This window comes from Maniola hyperantus, chromosome 17, assembly GCF_902806685.2.
Source record: "Maniola hyperantus chromosome 17, iAphHyp1.2, whole genome shotgun sequence".
NCBI classification, from domain to species: domain Eukaryota; kingdom Metazoa; phylum Arthropoda; class Insecta; order Lepidoptera; family Nymphalidae; genus Maniola; species Maniola hyperantus.
In genome coordinates, this window is record NC_048552.1 from 7,746,164 (window position 1) to 7,774,034 (window position 27,871).

General features: G+C 39.7%; 1 protein-coding gene and 1 long non-coding RNA gene across 6 annotated transcripts in view; one reads left to right on the forward strand and one right to left on the reverse strand.

Annotated features, from left to right (window-relative positions):
- The window catches only part of ATP8B (ATPase phospholipid transporting 8B), a 71,789-nt gene that overhangs the window by 1,813 nt on the left and 42,105 nt on the right, over positions 1–27,871 (reverse strand). For 3 of the 5 annotated variants that reach the window (XM_069504274.1, XM_034977483.2, XM_034977481.2), the window contains 21 exons: positions 27,323–27,381; positions 25,996–26,208; positions 24,562–24,767; positions 22,360–22,490; positions 19,293–19,492; positions 18,250–18,468; positions 15,177–15,285; positions 14,083–14,222; positions 12,291–12,467; positions 9,921–10,100; positions 9,057–9,167; positions 8,803–8,979; positions 7,930–8,101; positions 7,254–7,358; positions 6,106–6,258; positions 4,641–4,797; positions 2,156–2,290; positions 1,203–1,354; positions 663–886; positions 360–585; positions 167–270 (listed from right to left, as the gene is read on the reverse strand). In XM_069504274.1, the coding sequence (XP_069360375.1) occupies positions 167–270; positions 360–585; positions 663–886; positions 1,203–1,354; positions 2,156–2,290; positions 4,641–4,797; positions 6,106–6,258; positions 7,254–7,358; positions 7,930–8,101; positions 8,803–8,979; positions 9,057–9,167; positions 9,921–10,100; positions 12,291–12,467; positions 14,083–14,222; positions 15,177–15,285; positions 18,250–18,468; positions 19,293–19,492; positions 22,360–22,490; positions 24,562–24,767; positions 25,996–26,208; positions 27,323–27,381 (3,350 nt within the window). The remainder of the gene's footprint in view (positions 1–166; positions 271–359; positions 586–662; positions 887–1,202; positions 1,355–2,155; positions 2,291–4,640; positions 4,798–6,105; positions 6,259–7,253; positions 7,359–7,929; positions 8,102–8,802; positions 8,980–9,056; positions 9,168–9,920; positions 10,101–12,290; positions 12,468–14,082; positions 14,223–15,176; positions 15,286–18,249; positions 18,469–19,292; positions 19,493–22,359; positions 22,491–24,561; positions 24,768–25,995; positions 26,209–27,322; positions 27,382–27,871) is intronic. The other 2 variants (XM_034977482.2, XM_034977484.2) reach the window with 2 other exon arrangements.
- On the forward strand, positions 12,869–14,757 carry LOC138403505 (uncharacterized). Its single transcript, XR_011237768.1, has 2 exons — positions 12,869–12,976; positions 13,464–14,757. It is a non-coding gene; the product is annotated as an uncharacterized lncRNA (long non-coding RNA).

Here is a 27,871-nt window from a genome sequence, read left to right on the forward strand (position 1 = left end):
ATGGTAAGTTTTAGTGATTTTAGTTAGTACTAGAGAACCTTAACGACAAAACATTTTATTTGAAATTTATAAGAACTGATTCATTAAAGAGATACACATTTTTATGACTAGTTTCATTGCAAATAACGGAATAAATAGTAACACGTAAACAAAATACATAACTCACTTGCGTTGTATTGTCAATGATCAATATTGTGGCCACCACACTGCCTAATAACATGTGGTCCGATAGTATCTTGCCATCGGGCGCCAAGCCGTCTTTATAAGTACCTGCAAACAACATTTTTTTTAACACAAACGGCTCAAACACGCCCAGCGCCAGCACCGGCAGCGCGCATCATGTTCACACAATCACGTACCGTACGGAATGAGGAAGAGCACGAGCGAGGTGAAGCACCCGTGCAGCGTGGACTTGATGAACTCGGTCTTGTTGAACAGCTGGCTCGTGTGGCCGGGCGCGTACAGCTTGGGGAACTGCAGCGACGTCACGTCCGACACGTCCTGCTCGAACACGCCCAGCGCCAGCACCGGCAGCGACGTGTAGAACAGATTGTACACTGAGATGAACATCTCGTCGAACACCGTCTGAAACAAGCGTTACAGCGTGTATTGCCGAGAATGTAGTTTTTACCTAGACAAAACGGATTTCATATAATACTCACTTGCGCACTGAATCCACAGAACATCGCGAACCAAAAGTGGCAGACTGTGAACGCAAAGTTCTTGTAGAAGAAATACCGCAGGAACTTGCACATCCGGTAGTACGACCAGCGGCCGTGCACCAGCAGCAGGCGCTGCAGGAAACGGAACTGCGCTATCGAGTAGTCCGACGCTAATACGGCTTGCATGCCCTCTTGTCCCGAGATACCAACGCCTATATGCGCCGCTGGAAAAAAGCAATTTTTTAAGGTTCCATGCCCCAAATGGTACAAAGGGACCCTTATAGGATCACTTCGCTATCTATCTGTGGTAACACCACACATAATTTATCATTTACGAGTGAGCAAAAACCTTAGCGATTCGTTCGTTTCGTACATTGAGCCAAAACTTACGCGGACAAGTCGCGGGCATTATCTATTATTAAATACTTATGTCTGCGGTCTCTTAGAGCTGTAAAAAAACTGCACAGCTAACTAGTACCTATGTACCTATAAACTAGTCATACGTACATGTTCAAATTGTATACTAAAGAATGGACCTACCTTTAATCATAGACACATCATTGGCACCGTCCCCTATCGCGAGCGTGACCGCTTTCCTGCTTTTCTTGATGAGCTCGACAACCATTGCCTTCTGTAATGGCGTCACTCTACAGCAAATTACGGACCGACACTGCAGTACGACTTCTAGGAACCTAAATATCAATACGTTTTAAATACGAATGGCACTCTAAAATAAATATTAGGGTTTTTCAGGCAACTTTAAAACTGAGATTTTTTTGATGGGCAGATCCTTTTGCTTGCAGTTGTATACTTAATGCTGTGGGTGGTGACACTTAACCTTGGATAACGACTTATGAGGAGATCAAAGTGTATGGTCTCTGTCTATGAATCAAAAGTAGTTATTTTTAATATCGTATATGTTCGTTTATTTTGCCGGAGGTCATTACTTTCCATTAAAAAATGCCATAAATCTATAAATCTGATGCGAAAATAGAACTGGATCCTCTTCGGTGTTACTTTTCATCTCGAAAATCAGAGACGGATTTTTTAAATAACCGTAATCCATCCACGCGGGCGACGCGGTTGTGGGCATCATTTACTTGGTACAGAGAAGAGATAGCTTGCATCCTGGAGGACACAGGCTACTTGTAATGCCGGAAAATCAAACAGTTCCCATGGGATGTTGTAGAAACCTAAATCCTTGCGGAAGAAGTCGCGTGCATCAATCTAGTGTTTCAATGATTCGGCCACATTGCAGTGCACACGCGATTTTTCGCTAGACTTTGGCTAATAGGTCAAAGATTAATGGAGTGGTGGAATACCAATCACAAAGGAAACTATGTTTTCTAATTGAATTCGGAAAGTTTTTGAAAACATATTTGTTATTGGTTGGGACTCGAAATTTTTGTCTCTATTTATTGTATGGAATTAAGTAACAGAGTGAGCGCTAGAGAGAGAACTTGTTTCCCAAGATAGAGTATAAAATTACTAACTTTTCCTCCAACTTGGGATGCAGGCAGTGCACGAGCGAGTGCCCGTTGACGACGATCGCGAACCCGTTGGAGTCGTCGGCGCCGTGCTCCAGCGCGTCCGCCGAGTGCGGCCCGCCGCCCGACGCGTACTCATTGCTGTAACACGTCTGCTGTCTAGTGATTGCCCCTTCGCACATAATGTGCTGTAGTTGCTGTGGTCTTATCAGTGGGAGGCCCCGGGTACGATTCCCGGCAGGGGAAATTTGGAAATTTATAATTTCTAAATTTCCTATTGGAAACTTATAATTTCTAAATTTTCTGGTCTGGTGGGGGGAGGCTTCGACCGTGGCTAGTTACCACCCTACCGGCAAAGCCGTGCGCACACCAATATCGTTCCGGTAAGATGTGTAGAAACTAAAGGTCTATTGTCTTCAATAAAAGCTGTCATACTCCTGCCAGGTTAGTGCGCTTGCATCTTAGACTGCATCATCACTTACCATCAGATGAGATTGCAATCAAGGGCTAACTTGTACCTGAATATAAAGTGTCCGTATTTCTTGTCACGTATATTTTTGAGGGACGTGTGGCCTAGTTGTATCATTCGATTGTTGATTTAGAGGTCCAGACCGTTTCGATTCCTCCGTCCATCGCAGAGCACGTAAGCAGTCGGCTCCAGTTATTATTACTAACATCTGATAATAATTACTGTTAAACCCTAATAGTCGAAATCTCGTTCTCTGATTCGAGTTCTGAGAGAGAGGATCTGGGTACCCACCACATTACACACACAAGAAAATTACCATTAATTGGGACTTTCGCGATATCACTTATTATATATTAATTATTTATGGGCACACAACATTGAAAGTTAGCAGCAGCTACGTCACAAAAAGCCGATTTCAATATTATTATAACATTTGAAGATAAATTTATTCATGAAAAACGACTTTCGGTACACTACAGAGAATATTATTAGACATGTGTAATCAGGTGTGAATTATGTGTAGTGCCTATCGCCTATATGGAATAGATAGAGAAGAAATGATGTCGAAAGTGAATAGTGTGAACATTGTTTGGTGTCTAGCACAGTTAGAGGGTTAGAAATTCAGAAAAAATATGTGAAACACAGAGATAACAGATTTTTGTTTAAAGATCCTAAAGTCAACATATTATTATTATTAACATTATTTTTTAAAGCAACGTTTTACAAAGTATTCTAACGATAAAGCAAAAAGGATATATTTTTCAACCACAAGGACTCCATAGCTACACACAACCACAAAATAATGTAAGAGCACAGCATGAGACAGGGGCATAGCCATTTTTTATCTAAATATATAAAGGGGAAAGGCGACTGACTGACTGACTGACTGACTGACTGACTGATCTATCAACGCACAGCTTAAACTACTGGACGGATCGCGCTGATATTTGGCATGCAGATAGCTACTATGACATAGGCATCCGCTAAGAAAGGATTTTTGAAAATTCAACCCCTGAGGGGGTGAAATAGGGGTTTGAAAAATGGCTAGTTTGGTTAAATAAAGTTAAAACAATAATTAAAATTTAACTGATTGTATGTATATTACAGCACGCAATCATATTGTGCCGGGATAGAATTATTATTATTGTACTAACATTGCACATGTGCATTGTACTCAATCTGTCATATAAAAAATATGATTTTATACGCATTTCTTTGTTAACTATTTATTTACTTACTAAACTATTCAACTACTTACTGAAAAATACTTTGCGTGCGGCTCGTCTTGTAATGTCCGATCAGCATAATACGAGCGATTTTCAGGCGAGTTTTATTTTAAAAGTTTGTCACTGTAGAGTCCATTTTATTACTCTTACTTTAAAACAATAAGAGGTGACATTTTAATAAATAGTAGAAGAGAGATACAAACAGAGATAGAGTCGATAGAGAATGGCATGTGGTAACGTTTATATTACGATACTATGCGATAGAAATTACTTCTTAGAACTTCTTATTACGTGAAATAAACATTAACTAAACATCGGCTAAACTTCAAACACCATTTGGAATATAGTCCAAACCAGATGATTTTTCTTATCATTTGAACAAATCTTCTTATGATTATATTACGCATAACTTTTGCATTTGAAATTAATTATTTAGTAAGAGTAGGTATGCTTGTCATTTTTAAAATGAGTCTATTTTAGAGTTTACTATCCCCTCACGTATTTGTCAGAGTATGCTCGACTAGTTTCACACACAAACACGTGCGTTTAGCCGACATACATTTATATTTAAAATGAGTCCACAACAGTTTGAGACACAGCTTGACGCGAATTTCAAGCGAGCGTAAGCGAGGGCTAGCAAGATGTAATTCACAATAGAATGTAACCCGCTAAAAATATAAGTCAGCAGGTGCAGATCGTAACACAAACGTTTTCGGTCTTCGAGTTCCAAACACGTGCAGTGGCGGCGAGGCATGAGGTGGCAAGGCGGTGAGTATAAGTGTAGGTTGGTTTCTACCTGTCGTGTGCTAGAGTGTTAAGTTCCCACCTAAATGTGACGACGGAGACGGCGGGCGCGTTGAGCTTCACGTTGGCCGCGCGCCCGGGCGACGGCCGCGACACCGAGCCGCCCCCGTTCGCCGTTTCCGTACTTCCGTTCTTGGGATCCGATGTACCTGGCGAAAGTTATGTTTACTTTTTAGGGTTCCGTACCTCAAAAGGAAAAACGGAACCCTTATAGGATCACTTTGTTATCTGTCTGTCTGTCTGTCTGTCTGTCTGGAAAATCTGAAAACCGTGAATTTAGGGTTAGATCACACAGAAACCTACAGGGTACGTCCCGTTGACCTAGAATCATGAAATTTGGCAGGTAGGTAGATCTTATAGCTGACATTTGGGGAAAAATCTGAAAACCGTGAATTTAGGGTTAGATCACAAAAAAAAAAATTGTGGTCATGAACTAATAATTAGTATTTTCAATTTTCTAAGTAAGATAACTATATCAAGTGTGGTATCATATGAAAGGTCTTCACCTGTGCATTCTAAAACAGATTTTTATTTATTTTTATGTATCATAGTTTTTGAATTGTCCTGCAAAATGTCGAAAAAATACGACTGTAGTACGGAACAAGCGCACAGTCACAGTTCACGATAGTTAGGGAACTTGTGACATAACGTCGAGGCTACGACGTCACTGACAGGCGATAAATGTTACCATCACTTGCCTCTGGCACAGTACTCGGCTCCTCGATAACTTTTAAATGACAGTTCAGTGACATAACGATCACAATCACTTTTGATTAACCAACAGTTAAACAACACAGGTGAGCCCGCTTCAATCTTAGATTGCATCATCACTTACCTACTACCAGGTGGCAATCAAGGGCTTACTTGTATCTGAATTATAATTACACTCTCTTGCTATTGGCTAAAATGCATTGTTGCAGCAAAATACCATAAATTCATAATTGATGCAGCCTTTCCGTAATCAACCAGCAGATCTCGCAGAACTATGGGTAACTTTGACAAATATTTGGACAAATTATTATTATTAGTTGGATAGGTCATTTTTAAATCAAATCGATAAATAATTGCTAGTAAACCGTTTAGTTTTCGTCGTTTAGACAGAATATGAAGTTTATTTATACATCAAAATATATAAACAATGAAAATTCAGTTCTTTGTACTAAAGTCATGCTATTCGGCCAATTGTACGGCGAAAGGGCTGAAGCTGAAGTTAGATTTTAGGCATTTTACCCAAAGTTCAGCTTTGTTTAAGGTATTCGGCGAATTATAACAGCCACTGAAGTTAGAATTTTCCCGTTTTACCCAAAATTCGGCTTTGGCCAAGGTTTTGTATCCAACGTGTACTATTTATTAATCAAAGGTTGCCCAAATTGAAGCTACAGATATGCATACTTGTCTTGTATCTGCAGGTTCAAATTGAATTTCTCATCGTCTGAAATTAGTTTTCGAGCACGTACCGTGCGGCAGGAAAGTGTTAACGACGCGGATGGAGTCGCGGCACTTGGCGAGCTGGCGGTCCACGTCGTCATGCGCCACGCCGTCGATCACGAACACCTCCGCCATGTCGTCCGTTAGTAGTTGGCATGAGTAACCGATGTTTATGGCTGTCTCTGTAACAACAGGAAACTAATGTTCTCCTGGAGGCTAAACAACTGATAGCTCTCTTATTATAAATCTTGACGTAAGATGGATCTTGCAGGCCTGTTCCGCCTATCCACTCTGAACTAAAAAATAGTACACAAATGCGCCGTCCGGGGTGGTTGGACGTACAGTCATCATCATCATGATCAACCCATCACCGGCTCACTACAGAGCGCGGGCCTCTGATAGTGAGAAGGGTTTTGGCCAGTCTACCACGCTGGCCATGTGCAGATTGGTAGACTTCACACACCTTTGAGAACATTATGGCGAACTCTCAGGCATGCAGGTTTCCTCACGATGTTTTCCTTCACCGTTAAAGCAAGTGATATTTAATTAATTAAAACGCACAAAACTCCGAAAAGTTAGAGGTGCGTGCCCGGGATCGAACCCCCGACCTCCGATTAGAAGGCGGACGTCCTAACCACTAGGCTATCGCAGCAGACGTACAGTACCGGGCAGGAAATATTGTATATCGACCTTTAGAAAGAGATAGCGGTTTCGTAGAGCCTTGTCTCTGTCGTTGAGACCGTTAAAACGTCACATAAGTATGAGTGACAGAGACCTCTACAAAGCCGAAATCTCATTCAAAAGGTCGATGTACAATGCTTCTTGCCAGGTACTGTACACACGTTTACGAGACGTCGAGTATACAACTTAGTGTGGTTGTTTAAGGGTGAATAAACGGAATAAGCCACGCAAATGACGAAACACAACATTAAACTAGACCGAACGAACCTAGTACTGAATTAATTTGTTTCAAATATGGGCTACGAGAGTACAACTAAACGACGCATGTGTAAATGCGAACAAGATTTAAGAGATATTTATTCGATTACACAGTTGTTAATTGTTATCGGGGAATTGCGAGGTTTCTGATATAGGGCCATAAACGTATAATAGGCAAGTCGTTAAAACATTGCAACGCATGCCGGGTGTCAGTTAGTTGTATAGTAAAATTGTTTACCTTGTTTGTCTCCTGTTAAAACCCACAATTTCATACCGGCCATACTTAGGTTCGCTATCGTTTCCGGGACTCCATCTTGTAACTTGTCTTCTATTGCTGTTACACCTATAAATAAGTAAATATGTTCAGCAACTAAGCGGCAGGACCCGAATTCGGGCACTCAACAAATCCTACGTTGGTTATATTTCTTTTAAAAAAAAATAGTCTCTAGAGGGCTTCCAAAACGGTCAAGCAGCTTGACGTCGAGCACGTAGTTTTGTTTTGCTTGATCAATCAGCTTGATGCGTGCTTGACGTGCCCGTCAAGCAAGCGGCACTTTTCTCATATCTCGAAAACTGTCCGAACGTCGCGTCAAGCAAAAATTTAAAACCACATCAGTCACCGTCAAGCACGTAGATCTTGAACTCAAGCATCAAGCAAAAATTGTAAACGGCCAAAATGCTCAAGCAAAAATCTATATTTCGTGACAGGATGCGCACGTTACCATGACCGGGATAGCACGGGGGCTATGGGGGTGTGCGGGGCGTTCTCTTTCAAATTGCCATTTCGACCTGTCGGGTAGGTACTATACGTGCTGGACGTCTATTTACTATTTAATACGGCTAATGCAGCATTTCGCTCATGGACTCGTTTATGCAGTCTGTGCTTTGACTTCAGCACTAATGTCCTCACTCACCGATCAATATGAGGTCAGTCTCGATCTCCTCGTAGATGGCGTCGAGGCGCTCATCGCGGTCGTGCAGCGCCAGCGCGGCGGCCTGGTGGCGCCGCTTCCACTCCGCGAAGCCGCGCTCCTCCAGCGGCCGCCACGCCAGCGCCAGCGTGCGCAGACCCTCGCCCGCGAACTTCTGCAAACGTTCAAGGGGGTTTATAGTATATAGGAAATATAGTATAAATAATATAGTAAAATATAGTATATGGTAGTTAATAGTATTCTAATCTTTTTCCTCTCGGAATTGGCGGACCACTCTTGCAGACCATGTATCACGTTAGCCGTTGTCGATCTATTGTGATCAACAATAGTAAGCAGGTTACAGAATACCCTATTCAAATGCTCAGCAATTGATCCATGTAACATCCAGAATAACCGACATAGGCCAACGGGTTGCGAACCTGATGTGGCAATAGGCGGGGCATACGAAAAATCGATATAATATGTACGTAGAGGTCCCAAGATGCTAGGATAGCGACCACGCATTGGAAAGCGCAGCGTTTGCAGTCCCTTGACTAGGTGGACAGATGACACCAAACCAGCAACTAGAAGTCACTGGATTCAAGCGGTTGCACCGCCGTGACGTATGGAAGACTACAAGAGACCTATGTCTAATATATTATGTAATAATGATTCAAATGTTAACAGGTTCTGTGCCTCCTGCTTACTTCACTCACAACTTCGTTATGGTCCGAATATAGTGCTTGTGTAATTTTAACGTTCGACAATATTTTTATTTCATAGACCAAGTTACCAACTGGGTCAAATTTACTATATTTTACATCAAATTAACTCGACCTTCAAGGTTAGAGCAGGGATGGGTGGCCAGGTACTTACGTTTAAATGCTCCTGTGTTTTTATTCTCACTTCTTCATGGCTGCTACGTTTTAATCTGTCGTATATTACATTATCAGCACCTTTAGTATATAACCTAATTTCACCATCCTTCTTTAATATCACGGACATTCTTTTCCTAACATTATTAAAATCTAATATACATAACAACTCATACACCTGCAACAAAAAAAACAATTAGTTCACTATAATAATGAAGCAAAGTCAATGAAAATAAATAATAGTTATTTTCTTACCTCTGTTTTACCCATAACTTCTATTGTAATAGTATTAGGCGAACGTTCTCTGAACACAAAACCAAAATTTCTCGCCGCTGACACCAGCGCTGACTCGTCGGGCGACTGCGCCTGGAAGGTTTAGCTTCACTTAAGTAAAATTAATACACTAAAGAAGAAAACCAATTTGATATTACATAAATTACTGGCATTCTTAGTATAGTTTTTGCGTACGTGTCAACTTTCAGCAATCTTACAATGTTGTGTACCAATATTCGTTGCTTTGCAACATTACATTACTTTAGTATGCGTAAGCTCGAGTCAATTGATTTCACGCCAAATGTCAATTCCAACTAGGTTTACTCACACTAATACGCTAGGCTGACCAGACTTCGTGAGATCGAATAATGACAAGTGTATAGATAGCGCTTATAACTGAGTAGGCTCCTGCCGTTATAGTGGAGCGGTGCGGGAGGGGTGACAGCTTTCACAAGTTGACGAATCGGCACAAAAAACAACTGTCATTTTGTATAGCACACGTCTTTCATTTCAGTGGATAGGGGTGATGGTCTTGGCCACGAAAGGACTGCAGTGCTGCGAGAGATGAAGTTCGAGCTTGGTACGACATCTAAAGTTGATAGTGACGTTGGGAGTGTATTTTATAAAAGAAAAAGAAAGAGGGTAGTTCGCTACTGCCCATGACAGCTCGAACTTCATCTCTCGCAGAACTGCTGTCCTATCGTAACCACGACTCTTGCAATTGGGTTGAAATATCGACAAATAAAACCATAAAATCAATCGTGGTATGTACCCGTTATCTACATTAAAATATGTCGTTAAACCACGAAATAAGCTTAAAATCGTTAATTTAAGAACGTTTGTTACCTGATATTCGAGACGGCCATTTTTCTGTTCAGGCATGACCGTATGACAGAGTGCGAGCAGACGAAAAAAGTCGTATACGTTTCGGTTGCCTTGTTTCACCGCCTTCTGCAGATTAGAGTCGAAGAACTTGAACTCCGGTTCATACTCCGGGTTGTCAGAGAAGTCCAAAGGCTCCGTGCTCTGTACAAAATGTTTTGAACATACTATAGTTATGCAGAGATTTTCCGAATACTCATACTTTCAAGTGAAAGTATTATTCCAAAATTATAAGGTTAATTGAATATTGTGGCTAATTCCATTGCACACAATCTCTAAACTAAACTAAAATGGCTCGTCTAAATCTATTGCTATCCCTTTCATAATGTTGCTTGCGGAAAAGGATAGCATTAGATTTAGACCTGTTAATTTAGTTTAGTTTAGAGATTGTGTACTAGAGAATCGGCCCCATTGAATTAATATAAATCTCTTTTAATGAAGTTAAATCTAAACCTATTTTTCACATGGGTAGAATTTCTGAAAATCTTTCCTTGAGTCTTAGTTTTTTTTTTTTTAAGAATATTAGCCATGTTAAAATGACTAATATTCCCCTTTCCTCTCCAACTAAGCGTGAAGCTTGTGCTAGGAGTAGGTATGACAATAGTGCAACGGGCGGGGTTTGAACCGTCGACCTTTCGGTTTTCAGTCCACTCCTTTACCGGTTGAGCTATTGAGGCTCAGATATTAGATTCTTAGGATATGAAAAACCCTAAGTTGCTAGCTAGCGAATTGAACTATACGCTGTATTGTGCTAGTCAGTCAGTTCATAATTTTATATAATAGATGGCAGATTTAGTCAGTCCTTTCAGTACATTTTTTAATTAAATAAATTCGTTTTAGGACCAAAAATATATAGGTTCGATAGAAAAAAAATCATTAAGAGCTTCGTAATAACTTAGTAACTTAGTTAACTTAGTAATAAAGAATTCGTGAAAGAATACACAAAGACTAAATCGACTATCATTTTACAACATTCATAAGCATGCAAATAACAACAAATAACAATATATGCGAAAAGCACACAACACTGTGCAAACTATAACTGAAGTATTAAAAGTTACAAAATGCAGAAAGAACAAAAAAGCATGCATAACTATTAGATTTAGATTTATTCATTTATTGCATGATTGTAAGTATTAGCCATAGAATGTGTATAGATTAGTATAGTTAGACAAGTTATGGAATTAGGATGTGAAATGGTAAGATTAGGTGTAGAATGTGTCATAAAATGTTACTGGTGTATAGTGTTCTTATTATAATTTATTAGTGCAACACAATACACTATCCCCTTAGACACACGACTGTATACCGTAAACAAGAAAAGTTATTTTTATATTATTAGTTGGATCTTTATAAGAGGTAGGTACACTTGCAATACAGCATAATTAATTAAATAAAGTTTTCAGGTTATCAGCACTAGCATAATTAAGGTGTTATTTTTTATTATCCTTCCCAAAGTTTATATTGCAAGGAAGAGAACAAGCGAGTTTAATATTGCCGTAAATTATGCGAACATTTACAAATATAGAATCAAATGAAATGCAGGATTACTTTAATGTGATTCAATAACATTTTTTTAATAGAATATATTAGTATCTTACTCGTATATTCCAAGAAATAAAGACCAAATATTTTGATTTTCTATTTCTGACCGGAATTTTCCAGAAATAGGTTTGAGGCCAGCTTGTTGTCGCATAATTCAAGGCACATAACATGCTCGCAGTAGACCTATACACATTGCAACTTTCAGTTAAAATAACGAAACAATAAACTCGTTCGAGTTTCTTGCAGCGGCGGACTAAGCTCGTCGGATGCCCGGGGCGGCATTACTAAATGAGGCCCGCATTTTCTGTTATGTACTTATTTTTCGCAGATTCGATTCCCAGAGGAGGCTATGAAAGGAATAATAGGGCCTTGGACTGAAGTAATATAATGATGTGATGCTTTGTATAGTGGTAGTTTATTTAATTATCCTCTTTATTAATGAATTCTAGCTTCATAAACTACAGCTATACAAAACATCACATCATCCAAGACCCTATTAATAAACAATGATATAAAAGCGTGAGCGAAATGAACGCGAAAATTTATCCTTAATTATTAATGATTTTATTAATTTATTTTATGAGGGTCTCCAACTTCAAACTTGCTCTAATTTACTGACCCTATTTAGCGTTTTACTACAGAAATTTTCAAGGTGCGGAGGCCCGGGGCGACCTGCCCCATCCGCCTCACCCTTAGTCCACCACTGTTTTCCTGGAACTCCATTTTGTTGTTTAAGCACAACAATGTATAAAGGTCATTATAGCGAGGAGTTGCGTGTGCGTGTCGTACGTGCGCGTGCGCTTGCGGCGTGGCGCCGGGCGTGCTCCGTCCTTGCTCGTGCTCGGTGTCCAGCAGGCGCGCGCGTGCTCCGTTGGCGCCCACAGCGGCCGTCACGGTGACCGTGGCGCCCACGGGTGCGGCAGCACTGGGGGCGGCGCTGGTCCCCTCGGCGCGCCGCTTGCCGCGCTGCGCGACACACGCGTCACTCACTGCCCTACCACCCCCACATTGTACGTCTACGCAAGTCGCGCTTGCGATTTGCTTTCTACCTATCTGTTATAATAATATACTCGTAGTTTTCTGCGCTTTGAAAGACTACTCGGCCAGTTGTTGGTACTTTTAAATTTTATTTGGGGTTATTGCTTATTGCCAGTCTAGCTATACGTAACAGTCCCAATTATTTCCTGTTTCTTTATATTTCATTTGTTATTTTATTGCTTTTCTGAAGTATTATAAACAGTCACCATTTTTGTGACAACTGCGCGTAACTTTAAGTAGCGTGTGACGTTCACGTTGAAGAAGTTTTGTACTTTATAGATAAATATTTTATCTTTATTATCAACAACAGTGAACCGCTGCAGTTTTCATGCAAGTTCGGTGAGTAGGATTACAAAGTATATTCGTATATGAAGTTTTTATAAACGCAGTTCTGTTCTGCTTTTGGTGTATGTGTATTCGTCTTTGAGGATGAATTGGTTCGTGTTTTTGATTGCAATTTATATAATATTATGTTATTATATTATGTTGCAGTTTAACCCATTTTAACTAGTAAACACTAGAATGTTAATCAGTCATATTTATCTAATTAAATTGTTTTACCTAGCTGACTGACTCTTATTTTTTAAATATGCTACGCCTTATCGTCCGCCGACTCAGCTTCCCTACTCGATCTTTGTTTCAATACGGAAGTCGCCGGCTCGCTTGGCTCGCCACCTCTCCTCTTCACTCCACTTAGCTCTTTGTGGGTTCTCTTCATTCAGGACCGTTGCAAGCTTCTGGATTCTCGCTTTACAAAAACACTCTAGTGATAGAACAGAAAACTGCGTGGAATCGGGGTGGTCGGATTTTATTCTGAGCGCTAGTTTTACTAGGGAAAATGGGTTTTAACTGTGACTAAAATGTCTAATTTTACTCATCCAAACAATATCCACTATGTTAAATGGTTTTTTTTGTATCGGATAGTTTTTATTTAAATGCAAAACAAAACACGAGGCAACCCTTTATCATAAACTGTATTGCAACGTTGTAGACATGCAAGCAATTGTAATACTTCTAAAACTGCTAATATAATATCTGGGTGGTAGATTGTGTACAGATCTTATCGTAGGACAACGTACATAAGTTAAACACGACCAATTAAATCTACATCGAAAAGTTTAACGCACAAATGTGATGTCAACAATCAGTGTATTGATTAATGAGGAAAATGTATGAACATGGATACCAACATTTTCACAGCTTATTGACATAAACACAGAACGTTAATATTCGTAATGTTTCTCAGTAATCTGAATGACATATAAAACCCACACAAAGTCCAAAGCTATTAAAAACGGACAAAATATTCAATGTTCACTGAAAAGATCTATCTTCTATTGTGTCGCAAAAAAGTCAAAAACATGCAAATAAATGCAGTCTGAACCGTGCTTATAATATCTTCACAATTTTGCACGTATAAAATTGTATGGTGCTGGACTTCTTATGGAACAGCCTACATGCAAACTGGTGGAAACTCTAGTGAAATTGAGTCTACTTGTGAATAATATTATAGAAAACAAGTTGAAGTGACAATAATGCTTACGTCCGTTAGTTCCATGATCTCGCCCGTGTTTTCGTCGATCACGTCCCCATAGCACACACCTGCTATCGAACATTTATTGAATGTCATTATGTTCTGTGTTAGAGTGCCAGTTTTATCGGAAAATATGTACTGGATCTGACCTGAAATCAATCAATATACATAATAAAAGCCAAGTGTATGTTCGTAAAGACCGACTTTTCTCTACAACTATCCACTACCTCCACTCGTGGTTATGATGGTAGATAGCCTTTCGGCTCCAATTGATAGTAATAATTTGGAAAAGTTGACGCTAAACTTCTTGAATGCTCTGATGATGGTGACGAGTAGTGACGTCGCACGCGTCGGAAAGCGGGAGCAGAGCATACAACCGCGCGTCTAGTGTAAGCATTACGGGTCAGGATAAAGGACTTTGTGTTCATTTTGCCAGCGTAAACAAGAACAACAAGTAATCAAAGAAGTTGTCGTTGCCTATAATGGCCGCCATTAGAAGCGATGGAAACAATACTTTAAACCGTTCGAGGTTAGGATCTCGCCAGGGCCACAATTTTCGGCAATAAAGGATTGATCGGAGAGAAGTGACGGTAAAATTGTTAACACAGCAATGGTTTCTCATGACTCATGAGACATCTGAGTAAATAAAATAAATCCAATAAAATAAAATTTTACATGACGAAAGTATTGCTATTTTATTTTTATATGCTTTTAAAATACAAACTAAGTAATATTATTAACGCAACAGGAACTGTCTGTCTGTTTGTTGTTTTTTTACGGCTCAAACACTGAACTGATCTGACGTGACACAGAGCCTAGCTTGTATCCTGAAGACATGAGATACTTTTTATCCCGGAAAATCAAAGAGTTCCTGCAGGAAACCCCTAATCCACTCGGAAGAAGTTTTAGGGTATCGTTAGTAAATGCAATTTAGAATAGGTACAAATAGTTCCTCAATAGGAAGTAGGAACAACTCTCTGCAATACAGGTTATCCTAGCGCCTAGTCGGGAATGTCATAATATTATAAAATCTCATTGTGTTCATTGTAACTTGAAATAAAATTGTATTTGAAATATATTTTATATAAATTGTATATGATTACCTAGTTCTTCATTTAATGTTGTGGTGCGCGCTTTAGCGGCTGTTCCAGACTTTTCATAATACATTTTTTCATCCCAATTTATTAGAAAACTCTGGGCGAATCTTATTACCTGGAACAAATATATTCAAGTGTTTAATTGAAGCCGTGATCGTGACCGACGGTCGTGTATTTACAAAGGTACACCAAGTTGGATCACCGCGGTATAAGAAACGACGAGCCGTTGTGGTGTACAAATTACGCACTAAAGAATCACTTAAGGTAACCCGAGAAAAGGGGGATATCGTCAAATTGTTTCCTTAAAATTTCTTTACTTTTGACTGACAATATTCGTCCTTAGTATTTGTGCTATACTGAGCTTGAGTTACTTTCTTTGTACGTTTTTTTTTTAATTTATTTATTTTATGAAAACATACAACATGCGAAGAACACTTGTACACTCCAACTTTACAATCAGCTTGAAAGGGGAATAGTCATCGCAGCAGCATTGTCTGAAAAGTTGTTGGACATTTCTGTCAAAATATTCCCAGTACAAACAGCCCAGAGGTGGCAAGTTGGCGGTGGTACACCTACGTACCTCGAAGAGCACGTAAAAACGTTCTGGGCCTGGTCTCTTTCCGGTCGTGTCTAATTTCCTATCGGACTATGAGGGTAATGGAATAGAGTACACCTGAATTTGTACCATACACTTGTGCACTTTAATGTCTTCTGCGTAGTTAGATAGTCTCTTGAGACTGGGCGCCGTTGCTGCAATTCGATCAGGAGGCCATTAAAGCTGCGTCTACACTTGGCGAATCAAGCATGCAACGGTTCAAATTCGCATAGAGTAGACGGGCTTACAAGCTTCGAACGAGCACTTATACCTAGATCACGCCTAGAACGTTCGATTTACGTTCGACGCGCTCCACCACTTGTTTTTGAAGAATAACGGAATATTCTACGTTCGAGGGAGGATGCAGGACAGTGTTTATTGTAGGCTCGTCATACGTCCACATTTAACGCCACGAATACATAGGCTCCGCTCGTGCGCAGCTCACCAAGCGTAAACGCAGCGTGAACGACCACTACACGCTCCGCATGTAACTACTATACTCTATCTACAGAAAGAAGTTAGTATAGGGCTCTCTCTGTTACGTAATCCCATGGAACGTTAGAGACAAAAATCTCAGTGGGCGTTACCCATTTAGAGTCACAAACCAATCACACCAAAGGAAGTAACTGAAGAAATAAAGTTCAATTTAAGCAAAAAAAAATCTCCAGGATATGATCTCATTACCGGAGAAATTTTAAAAAACCTACCTCGGAAAGCTTTAGTGAAACTTACCAATCTCATAAATGCATCATTTAGACTGAGACATGTACCTGAGTTATGGAAAGTTGCTGAAGTTATTATGATCGCTAAACCGGGGAAACCACCCCATGAAACAACGTCATACAGACCAATCTCTTTATTACCAGTTATTTCAAAATTATTTGAAAAACTGTTACTCAAGAGACTAAAACCTATACTAGAGGAGAGAAAATTAATACCAGATCACCAATTTGGATTCCGTGAAAACACTCAACGATAGATCAAGTCCACAGAATTACTGACATAATAGAGAAATCATTAGAAAATAAGAAAGTGTGTTCTACAGTCTTTTTAGACGTAGCGCAAGCTTTCGATAAAGTGTGGCACGAAGGGCTTATCTATAAACTCAGAAATATGCTACCAAAGTCATTTGCTGATATTCTTGAATCATACATCTCAAATAGGTGGTTTAGAGTTCGTCAAGAAGATGCGTATTCTGAACTCAAGGAAATTAAAGCTGGGGTACCACAAGGAAGTGTCTTAGGTCCGGTCCTGTACTTATTATACACCTGTGATATTCCAGCACTAGAAAATAACACTATTGCAACATTCGCTGATGATACTGCCATAATAGCAACTGGAGAAAGTCACGAAGAAGCAGTAGAAAAAGTTCAAGCTGCCATAAATAAAGTCAACGATTGGACTATAAAGTGGCGAATTAAGCTAAACGAGTCGAAATCTATGCATATAGATTTTACCAATAAGTTACCAAAATATCACCCAATTTATCTAAATCGGCAACTTATTCCCTACGTAAATACAGCGAAGTACTTGGGTATGACGCTAGACACAAAGCTTCGATGGAAAGCTCATGTTAAAAAGAAACGTGAGGAGTTAGAATTACGCTACAAAAAAATGTATTGGCTGCTTGGAAGGCATTCAACGCTCTCATTACATAATAAACTTATGCTATACAAGCAAGTTCTGATGCCTGTATGGACGTATGGTATACAACTCTGGGGGTGTACTAAACCGACCAATGTTCAAGTAATACAGAGATTCCAGAACAAAGTACTCAGGGAAATAACAAATGCACCCTAGTATGTAAGAAATCACGATCTCCACAGGGACCTTAAGATAGAGTTCGTAAACAAAATCATCCAAAAGTACGCAGAAGCTCACCAACATCGACTTCGCCATCATGTTAATTTGGAGGCTGTGAAGCTTCTAGATAACATGGACATCAAAAGGAGGCTCAAAAGAACCAAGCCGTTCGAATTAGTGTTAAAAAGTACATAAGTGCAGCGTTTGTGTATTAGTGCTTGTGCTACTTTATTTTTCTAGGTCACAAGAACATAGTGAACTGTAAGTACGTGTTAGAATAAACTAAGGACAGTTACTGGACTGTAAATTAGATTTAAAAATTAATCATAAGTAGAAGTTTAAGCTAGAATAATATTACTTATTAGCCCATAGGCTAGATGGTAGTAGCAATAAAGCTACCATTTTATAATGGTGCTTTATGGTAGAAAAAAAAAAAAAAAAAAAAAACAAACCAATCACAAACGAAACTATGTTTTCAAATTGAATTTCGAATGTTTTTAAAAAGATTTACGAGGTGAATTGCGAATGTTTTTTGAAATCATGTTAGTGATTGGTTGGTGCCTCAAAATGATTAACGCCCACTGAGATTGTTGTATCTCTCATCTGCATGGGATTACGTTACATAGAGCCCTATACTAACTTTCCCGTGGATTAGAGTATAGCCACAGCCACAATAGTCACCTCGACGGAAACGTAGAGCGATATAGGCACGACAGTGTTCATGACGATGGCGTAGGAGAAGAAGACGAGCAGCGCGATGACGACGGCGCCGGACGAGGGCTCGGCCGGCACCAGCGTGTCCCACGGCAAGTACGCCTGGAAGTAGCGCCCCACCAGCCACTCCCACACGCCGCACGCCACCGTGCAGAACACGCACATCGACAGCAGGAACAGCACTATCTGGGGACACCACACGACTCACGTTAAACTGCGTTTTCACTAGTTGACCTCGGTAGAAACATTTTGTCGGTCATTAGATTAATCAAACGTGTAAACAATATTTCGGCCAAGTACTTGGGCTTTAATTTCGATTCGACTACAGTAAAGACGAGACATGTCGAGCGTGTAGACAGCTACAAAAGTTCGACCGCGTCGTGCGACATTTGCTATTGCTATTGTCCGACTAAATTTATTTATTTTATGTTTTTATAGCTTTTTAGGGACAGAAAATGGCTGGTAAATGGTCACATGCCCTTATGTCATTATCTTTTTAGAATTTGTATAATTTCTTGCATCAATACGTCACAAATAATTTTGACTCTCGCTGACCTACGAATAACAATTCGCTGAACCGACTTTAATTGGTGCCATATTTCGTTTATGCTGTTTCGACTGCGATTTCGTGCTGTAGAACGACTTCGTGAAACTAGCCAAATCGTTCTACATAGGTTTACCCGTGAAAACGCAACTTTACCGATATCGACACGTCATTTACTCAAATGGGACTGGGCAGGTCATGTGTGCCGTATGCCAGATATGGGCAAAATCTGCTTCTTTTTGGACGCCCCAGAATCATCAACGCCAGCGTGGTCGGCCGAGGCGACGTTGGCGTGATGAATTAGATAAATTTACAGTTACGTGGCCTGAAGAGGCACGAAATAGAAAACTGTGGAAGGATCGGAGGGAGGCCTTTGCCCAGACGTGGGACAGCACAGGCTGATTAAGATTTAGATTTAGATTTGAGAAAAATTGTGTTAATTGAACGAATCGAATGTCGTACTTACCCCTATAATAAGAAAATTAAGTAGCCTATCTATACTGGTGCGCTTAAACTTGGTCTTTCCGGAGTTCTGCATGAGCTTGGTGTCCTTGCCCGCGAACACCACCACGCCGTAGCACCACGACGTGTTGCGCAGCACGCAGCCACGCAGCAGGATCTTGTCGTTGTCCAGCGAGAAGTGCTGGTCCCGCCAGCTCAGCGTGCCTGCGCGATGCACGGTCCATTATCAACCAAATGCCTTTCTTTATTACATGCAACACTGCTGACTGGTAATGGGCCGCCATGTTTTAAAGCATGCTCGTAGGTGTAGAGTAGTCTTAGTAGAAGTACTCTTAGATTGACATAGCAATCGGGGTATGAGGCGGGGGGACGCTCGACACGCCCGCACGTCACCTGCGATCGCCCGCACTGGGTTAGCGCGGGGGCTGTGCGAGGCGTTCCCTTCCCATCATTTCAACGTGTCATGTACTATAACATGGGGAGCTACCTATCTTAAATAATGCAAGCAGCTGAAAAACCCAGACTAAGGAGTGAGATGAACCCTAATAACGATGCGGCAATAAGTAAAAAATCCAGCAATTCACAATGCAATCGCGTTGCCGTCAATTACCTACATTCTAATTCTGCAGCAAACGATCGCTTAGTTACAAAACCGCAGATTGCAGTGTGCGCGGAACTTTCTGCAATATAGTATTCTAGCATTTATGCGATATTGCAAGAGGAGACGCGAATAGCATTTTTGATTAACGATAAGTAGGTTCGTTACATAATTTGAAAAAGTAGTAGAGGTAGGTATTTTATTATTAGGGTTCCGTACCTCAAAACGAAAAAAGGAACCCTTATAGGATCACTTTGTTGACTGTCTGGCTGTCCGTCTGTCCGTAGTGTCTGTCAAGAAAACCTACAGGGTATTTCCCGTTGACCTAGAATCATGAAATTTGATAGAATGATTGATAAATCCGAAAAGAGTGAATTTGTGGTAACATCACATAAAAATGTGTTCATAAAAAAATTAATTTACTAAATCACATATAGATGCCCTATATGTGATGCCCTTTAGATGAATGGGCTGTCGTCATTAACTTACAGACTTGCACAAAAAAATTAAAATATCTTGTACGATGGTACGGAACCCTTAAGTGTGCGAGTCCGACTCGCACTTGACCGGTTTTATAGAAAGGTTGTATGTCGGTATTCCACAGGATAGTAATTATATAGTACGCGACAGGTTGAGATAGCAATCGGGGAGGGATCGCCCCGCACAGCTCCCGCGTTAACCCGGTGCGGGCGAGCGCGGGAGCGTATCCGCCTCATGCCCTGACTGCCATCTCGACCTGTGGCGGACTATACTTATTTTGAAAACGCAAGAACTCTTCTCTATCCGATTCATCATTTATCATCGCCCCGCAAGGCATCATAGAGGTCTGAATTTTGAACCCTGCGACGTAATCAACATTTTACGGGCACGACTTTCGCTTTCTCGCTTTCCTATTCGCACCGCTAAGATATGATATCGCCCTTCCATCTTCCGTTTTTCCCGCCAGCTTATGTATTGGAACTAGTTAGTGTAAAGTAACTGACAGGCTAAGGCTGCAGTATGCATTCTTTTTACTTTGAATGCCTGAAAACCGACATAAAATGAATTGCAATAAATAGTCCAGTGAAATCAGAAATCAGGTCGTCGAGCTAAACTGACGATTACGGCGGATATGAAATGTATGTCCCCATTATCATGCGACTATTCGATTGTATTTAGATTACCAACAACGTCTTCGACGCAAGCAATGGTACTGATTCTGGGCACAACCAAATTTTAGAGTATTCGCATCCTCTTCTTACTAATGTAATATGAAAAGGACAGATGCAGTTTGACAGTTTTAAATTTAATTTTTAGATGGTAAAACCCGTGATTTTAGCGCACAGTTGCGAGCCTAATGTTTAAATTTGTAGCGTGCACTAAAATTTAGAGTCTTTAAATGTAAAGTTCATGTTCTGTCCCTTTTGTAGCATAGTTAAAAAGAAAAGGATGCAGAACCTCTAAATTTAGTTTAGAGAAAGACAACGGAATCGGTGCCAGTATCCTCTTATTCGTGCTTAATTACACCAGTCAATAGTCATAAGGAAACAGGACGTGCATAAATACTTAGCAAGTCACTACATTATGATAGTTCAATTGCTGCGTGCCTTACGAGTATATTAGAAGGAAAAATATATCAAGGAGCGATGGGTAGGTACTTGAAATACTTTTCCTCGTATTGATATATTTATTCTGGATAGTCATATTTCTCTCTGAAAATATTACAATACCGTACCCTTATATAAATGCGAAAGTGTGTTTGTTTGTTGGTTTGTCCTTCAATCACGTCGCAACGGTGCAACGGATTGACGTGATTTTTTGCATGGGTATAGATAAAGACCTGGAGAGTGACATAGGCTCTATCCCTTTATACTATTTATCCCGGAAAATCAAAGAGTTCCCACGGGATTTTTAAAAAATCTAATTCCACGCGTACGAAGTCGCGGCTATATTACAATAAAACTTAAAACTAGCCTTATCTATACAAATCGTGCCCGCGTTGAATGGTACCAAAAATACTGGCTGCATTTCCGCGCTGGACAGCTAGGCTGATATCCGTTGCGCAAGAAATGGCCAGGCCTTCTGTGACCAGATGAGGCTATTAATCGTGGTGAAATGTCTCGTATTTTTTTATCTTATCGTATTTACTGCCATCTGGAGACAAATCTATTCTATGTTCTATGTTGTATTGTGTGTAAAGCCATTCAAATCCAAACGTCGTGTTTTTTTTAACTATCTAATATGTCATTCTTATCACTAGGGGGGTTATTCGCCACCTCAGTGATCTTCACTGAATGAAAGCCATCATTATTGTTGTGAGAGACCTAAAAAGTCGTACATAATAACTATAGTATTGACTACCTTCTAATAAACTATACGTAGTCGGTATAAAAAGAATACAAGAAATAGTTGTAATTTTTGTAGTTATCTGCATGATTTAGTACTAAAAGACAGTTGCAGTTTCATTTGTGAAGAAATGAATCGACGTAATTACCATCAAACTTATTAAGTAGATTGTTGGGCGTTTCGCAGACGATTTCGCCGTCGAACGCGCCCAGTTGTGCATCGTCCTGGCCCATGGCGGCCGTCTCCAGAAGGCACTGACGACATTTTAAGTTCGTCTCCCTGCAATAATAATACAACATTCTCAACATTTCTTTGATAGTGCGGCTTCACTATCGGGATTCGGCAAATCGATCGATTGATTGATATCGTAGCCCGATTTCGAAGCGAGTTCGGCATACGTTAAAACAACTGGCCACTATTCGGGATACGGCGAATATTTTGTGTTTGACGAGTTTTTAAATAAGTATGGCAAATCAGTACACGCGACATTCTGTGACAGCGAATAGTCGTTCCTGTGGTTATTAGATAATTCCCGGAAAAACAAAGTTTCCGCGTGATTTAAAAAAAAACCTATACGTATTAGCAGCGCGAATATGCGGAAAGATACAATAGTCGCCGGCCACATAATTTGCGTTATAACGAATCATTTGTCGAATCCCGATAGTAGGGCCAAACTGTTAGACGTTTTTAGGGTTCCGTACCCAAAGCGTAAAACGGGACCCTATTACTAAAATTCCGCTTTCCGTCTGTCTGTCACCAGGCTGTATTTCATGAACCGTGTAATATATTTAAGGAGGCTCCCATACAAATCGTCATTTTTCTTTTAATAGATACCTACTGGTACGGAACCCGTCGTGCGCGAATCCGACTCGTATTGGCCGGTTTTTATATTTATGATGGACCTATTTTCATGATACCATAGTAGGCAGTAGCTAAATCAGTTTAACAAAAACTTATACAGGTGAGACTGCATAAAGAGCACATGCGAATTTGGTAAAACTAGACCCAATTTTTATCTATGAAAAATAATTAAAAAATCTATGTTTTTGTTGGTTTTACAGAGCTCATTTTTTTGCAGTAACTTGGTAAAGAAAATGTAATTTCCCCTAAGGAGTTTCCTCGCAATAACCTTTACATACCCACACGTAAATTTTAAATTAATTAAAAAAGATAAAACAAAGTTATAAAGTTGACCTTTATAACTTTTAACCTACTAATAGATAAAGCAGACCTTTTATCATTATTTGATAACAGAAATTAGACGGTCTAGGTCAAGCGTAATTAATTTGTACCTATCTAGTAACAAGATGAGCCATCCTGGCTTCGCTCGTGTGGAATTTCGGAAAATCTTTTCTTAATGAAGTGGAGCTCTACGTTATAGGGTACTAGTTCCAAAGTAATGCGCGCACAGGCAGACAAAAAATACTGTTTTCTATAATAATAATGCTTCCTCCGATTACAATTATTATAAAAATATTTTATTGTACAAAAACCGTTTAGTTACAGTTTTCTTAGAACCAGCAGTGTAAGCTGGTGTATGTCAGTTGAGCCAGTTTATTACTAACTAGTGGGACTTCCCATCGGCAACATCTCATCTCAGGGATCATAGGACATAGCTGACTTTTTTCAGTGGGTGGCACTAAGAAAGGATTTTCGAAAATTCATCCCCAATATATGTAGGGGATAAAAAGACCGAGCGTACAAATTACCGCGAAATTGTTGACAAAAGATACTCTTACATTAATAGACTGACACCTCGATTATATATTTATGCTTGTATATGATTTAATATATGAATATGCGTAAAGAATAAGATAAACTAATTAATAAAAACAAACAATGAATCATTTGTAAGATCAAAGTATGAAAATTGTGGGAAAAAATAATAATTGTTATCAACGGGCGATACGACGGGGTTACAAATATTGCATAAAAACGAGTGTATCTTAATACTGAATGAATAAGACAATGAATAATGTATTTGACTTCTTGCCAACAATTCAATTTTCTACATTCGATTTTTAAACTCTGTATACTTGGAGTCATGAGGTGAATAAAATTGATAACATTATTCTATTGTTTATATCTCTACAAAAAGCTATTGGGCTTTCTTGACAGCCTCTAGGTGTCCCCATACACGTTCAGCTCGAGCAACAAAAAAATATATGCGGAAGTGTCATCCTTATCCAATTTAGTGGTGGAGATAGAGGGCAATAATAGAGAGAAGAGATGCTGCATTAGAATTGGTAACGGTAGTACCGAACCCTTCTGTGCGAGTCCGACTCGCACTTGACTGGTTTTTATTTTTTTAGGTGACACCAACAGCTGTAATCGGATAGAAAATTCGTACCCATCCAGCTCAGCAGTCTCAATGTAGCAGAGGCCGTTGGGCTCGGAGCTGCTGAGCAGCAGGATGTCGGCCGCGACGAACTGGTCGTTCTCCAGCCGGATGACGTCTCCCACCTGAACAGACGCCCACTTCTCCTCCACAAGCTTGCCATTGCGAAGAGTTTTCGCCCTTCTGTGGTTCACTTGGGAATCGTTTTGGTGACGTTGCTGCAACCAATACATACCGTTAAAGAAGTTATGGGACCTAGCATCTCTTAGACTCTACTAGTATAATAAACGTGTAATTGTCCGTTTGTGTGCCCATCGGACAAAAACAAACAATTTCTACGGGTTTCTTAAAAACCTTAATCCACGCCGACTAAGTTACGGGCATCATCTACCTATTTGGTACAGAGATAGCTTGCATCCTGGAGACGAGCATAGGCTACTTTTTATCCCGGAAAATCAAACAGTTCGCACGGGATAAAAAAAACTAAATCCTCGCGGACGAAGTCGCAGGCATCCATTTACCTATATGTCATACGCCAAGCCTCACAATATAGTAAAAATCTCTTTCAATAGAGGTAGTGGATTTAAATCATGATTCATGTCGAGTCCGGAAAATACCACGTAGCACATACAATTGAATAATATAAGATAAATGTTCCTAGCATAATTAATTAATTATTTATCTATTATTTGTTACGTATGTTCAAGTACTATGCAATTAACGGCTTAAGACAATTATTATTTATTTACATAATAAAACGTTTAATTAGAGCTCTTAACATACATATATGTACTCGTATTTAATACATGCATTTAAAATACTAAGCTAGGAGTACATTTTATATTTCATACATACCTCAACAATCCCAGGAGCATGCCAGAGGTAATTATTGTGCTAATTCTGTAGTGGTAATACCTACATAAATCCGTAATTAAACCTAATTGACTGAAATGGCTGGATACATGCTGTGTTCAAAATAAATAAATAAAAGTAGAGCAATTATTTTCCCCGGGTAAAAATATTTTCAGATAGGTAAAGTAGGCTATATTGATTAGATTACATGAATAGCAAAATTAGTACTTATTAACACCTCTTTTTCACAGAAATTTGTCAGTCTTGATACTTCTTCACCATTACTTCATCGAAAAGCGTTGGTAGTTGGAATTCCTATTACTTATATTAATTGAGGTTGAAAAATCTTGCATGAAACGTTATTCATACAGGAATCATTTCAAAGGTGTTTTCTCAATGTAGACGATATCATTGCTTTTCAATTACTTTTACAATACTGTACAAATATTTTTTTATAATACAAAACACTTCTTCTTTGCATAATGTGTGTACCTAGTACATAAATCTGAGAATTATTACGTAGGTATGATTGTAGACGAACTAAAACCTATTTTTCATAAAAAATCTAGGAAAGTGTAATTAATTACAACTCACAAAGTCGTCGTAAGCGTCTTTAACGGCAGTGAGGGCGAGCACTCCAATGAGCGGTATCGCGGTCGTGATGGGAGTGAGTGACGAGATGGCCGGGATCAGCTGCAGCACCAGCAGACACAGGAAGTAGAAGTTCGCCAGTCGCTGGAACTGCTCCAACAGGTTCAGTGGCAGGAACGTTACAATCGAGTACTTCGACGTCTTGATGTAGTTGTTCTGTCACAACAAAACATAGTGATTGGTGACCAATTAAGTTTTCCAAGTACTAAGTCAAAAGACAAGGATGGCAAGTCAAATAACTATAAATTACTATGCTATTTTTCTCTTTGCAGGCACGCACTATGCGCTTTCTTCGCTCAGAGAACATGAATTGTATTCTGGTTTGAGTATTCATTCATAAATCCTTAACAACTTAATAACCACGAGTACCAGTACCAGCACAATGTTTTTTAAGTGGGAAATTAAAACGCTTAAGTCTACAACCATAAGGTGTGTCACAAATCACAATATTATACAAAGGGTTTATTCAAACCTAGATTGTATGTATCTTTGACCTCTATCTTAAACTTGTTGCAATATTCGTATAACGTGTGCCAACGACGCCGGAAGACCGTATACCTATCGACGCCGTCTAGGTACGAGGACGTATATTATAACCTACAATACGCAAAATGTTATTCGCTTACTGAGACTCCATTGAGAGATTCAACAAAGCTCAATAAACTGTAACTTTGCCAAGAAAACACACCCTAGACGGCTAATCTTTGACTCACCAATATTCCTACCTACCTACTACCTAGTCGTTCATTTTGACTGTGGATATAATCTAAATATATAAAAGCAAAAGGTGACTGACTGACTGATCTATCAACGCACAGCTCAAACTACTGGACGGATCGGGCTGTTTCGCATGCAGATAGCTATAACATTTAGATTTAGATAGCTATTATGACGTAGGCATCCGCTAAGAAAGGATTTTTGAAAATTCAACCCCTACTCTTTCCTAGGTTTGAGATTTGTGTAGTTCACGCGGACGAAGTCGCGACCATAAGCTATTATATTATAAGATTTATTTAACTTTTACGTTCTTTTACTACGTAACTACGAATTAAACAATTGAAATACGCACTAGACACGCACATTCGTGCTGCAGTCGAATAGGCTCATAATTTTTACTAAGCACTTTTCTGTAACAGGTACGAAAAATTATTTAAAATGTTTTTGACAAGTTATTGTAAAATATGTTTTTTCTCTGTTTTAAATATAAGGTTAATACAAGTGACTAAAATATAATTACATAATAATAAGAAGTTAAAAAGCACCAACTTACGGCGTAGCGGAACTGCGCGTTGTATTCTCTGTTGTTCGCTTTGATTCTCCGTTCATTCTCTGTAACAAAGAACAATTCAAGCTCAAGCGGTTGTCGCTTTATGGAAGTTGATCACAATTGTGTAGGTGCCTTTGTAAAAAGCTAAATGCGGTACGTTTTCTATGACCACTTTAGAAAAACCTATTGGGACCTATATGAGTGTTCGTAGCCGCTTAACCACAATACACAGGCAAATAAGGTTGTAAACACGATTAAAGAGCCTGCTATTTATAACTATGTAATATGAATAGTACGCGCCAGGTCGAGACTCGAGATCGCAGTCGGGGAGGGAACGCCCCGCACACAGTCCCTGCGCTAACTCAGTGCGGGCGAGCGCGGATGACGTGCGGGTATGCGGGGCGTCCCCCCGCCTCATGCCCCGATTGCCACCTCAACCTGTCGTAGTCGTTGTACATTGTTAAAGACTAAAATAAGCTTGTCTAATCCTAGAAGTAGGAGATAGCTCAGACAGACCTTATATTGGGCAGAATTTGTTGAAACCAGCGATAT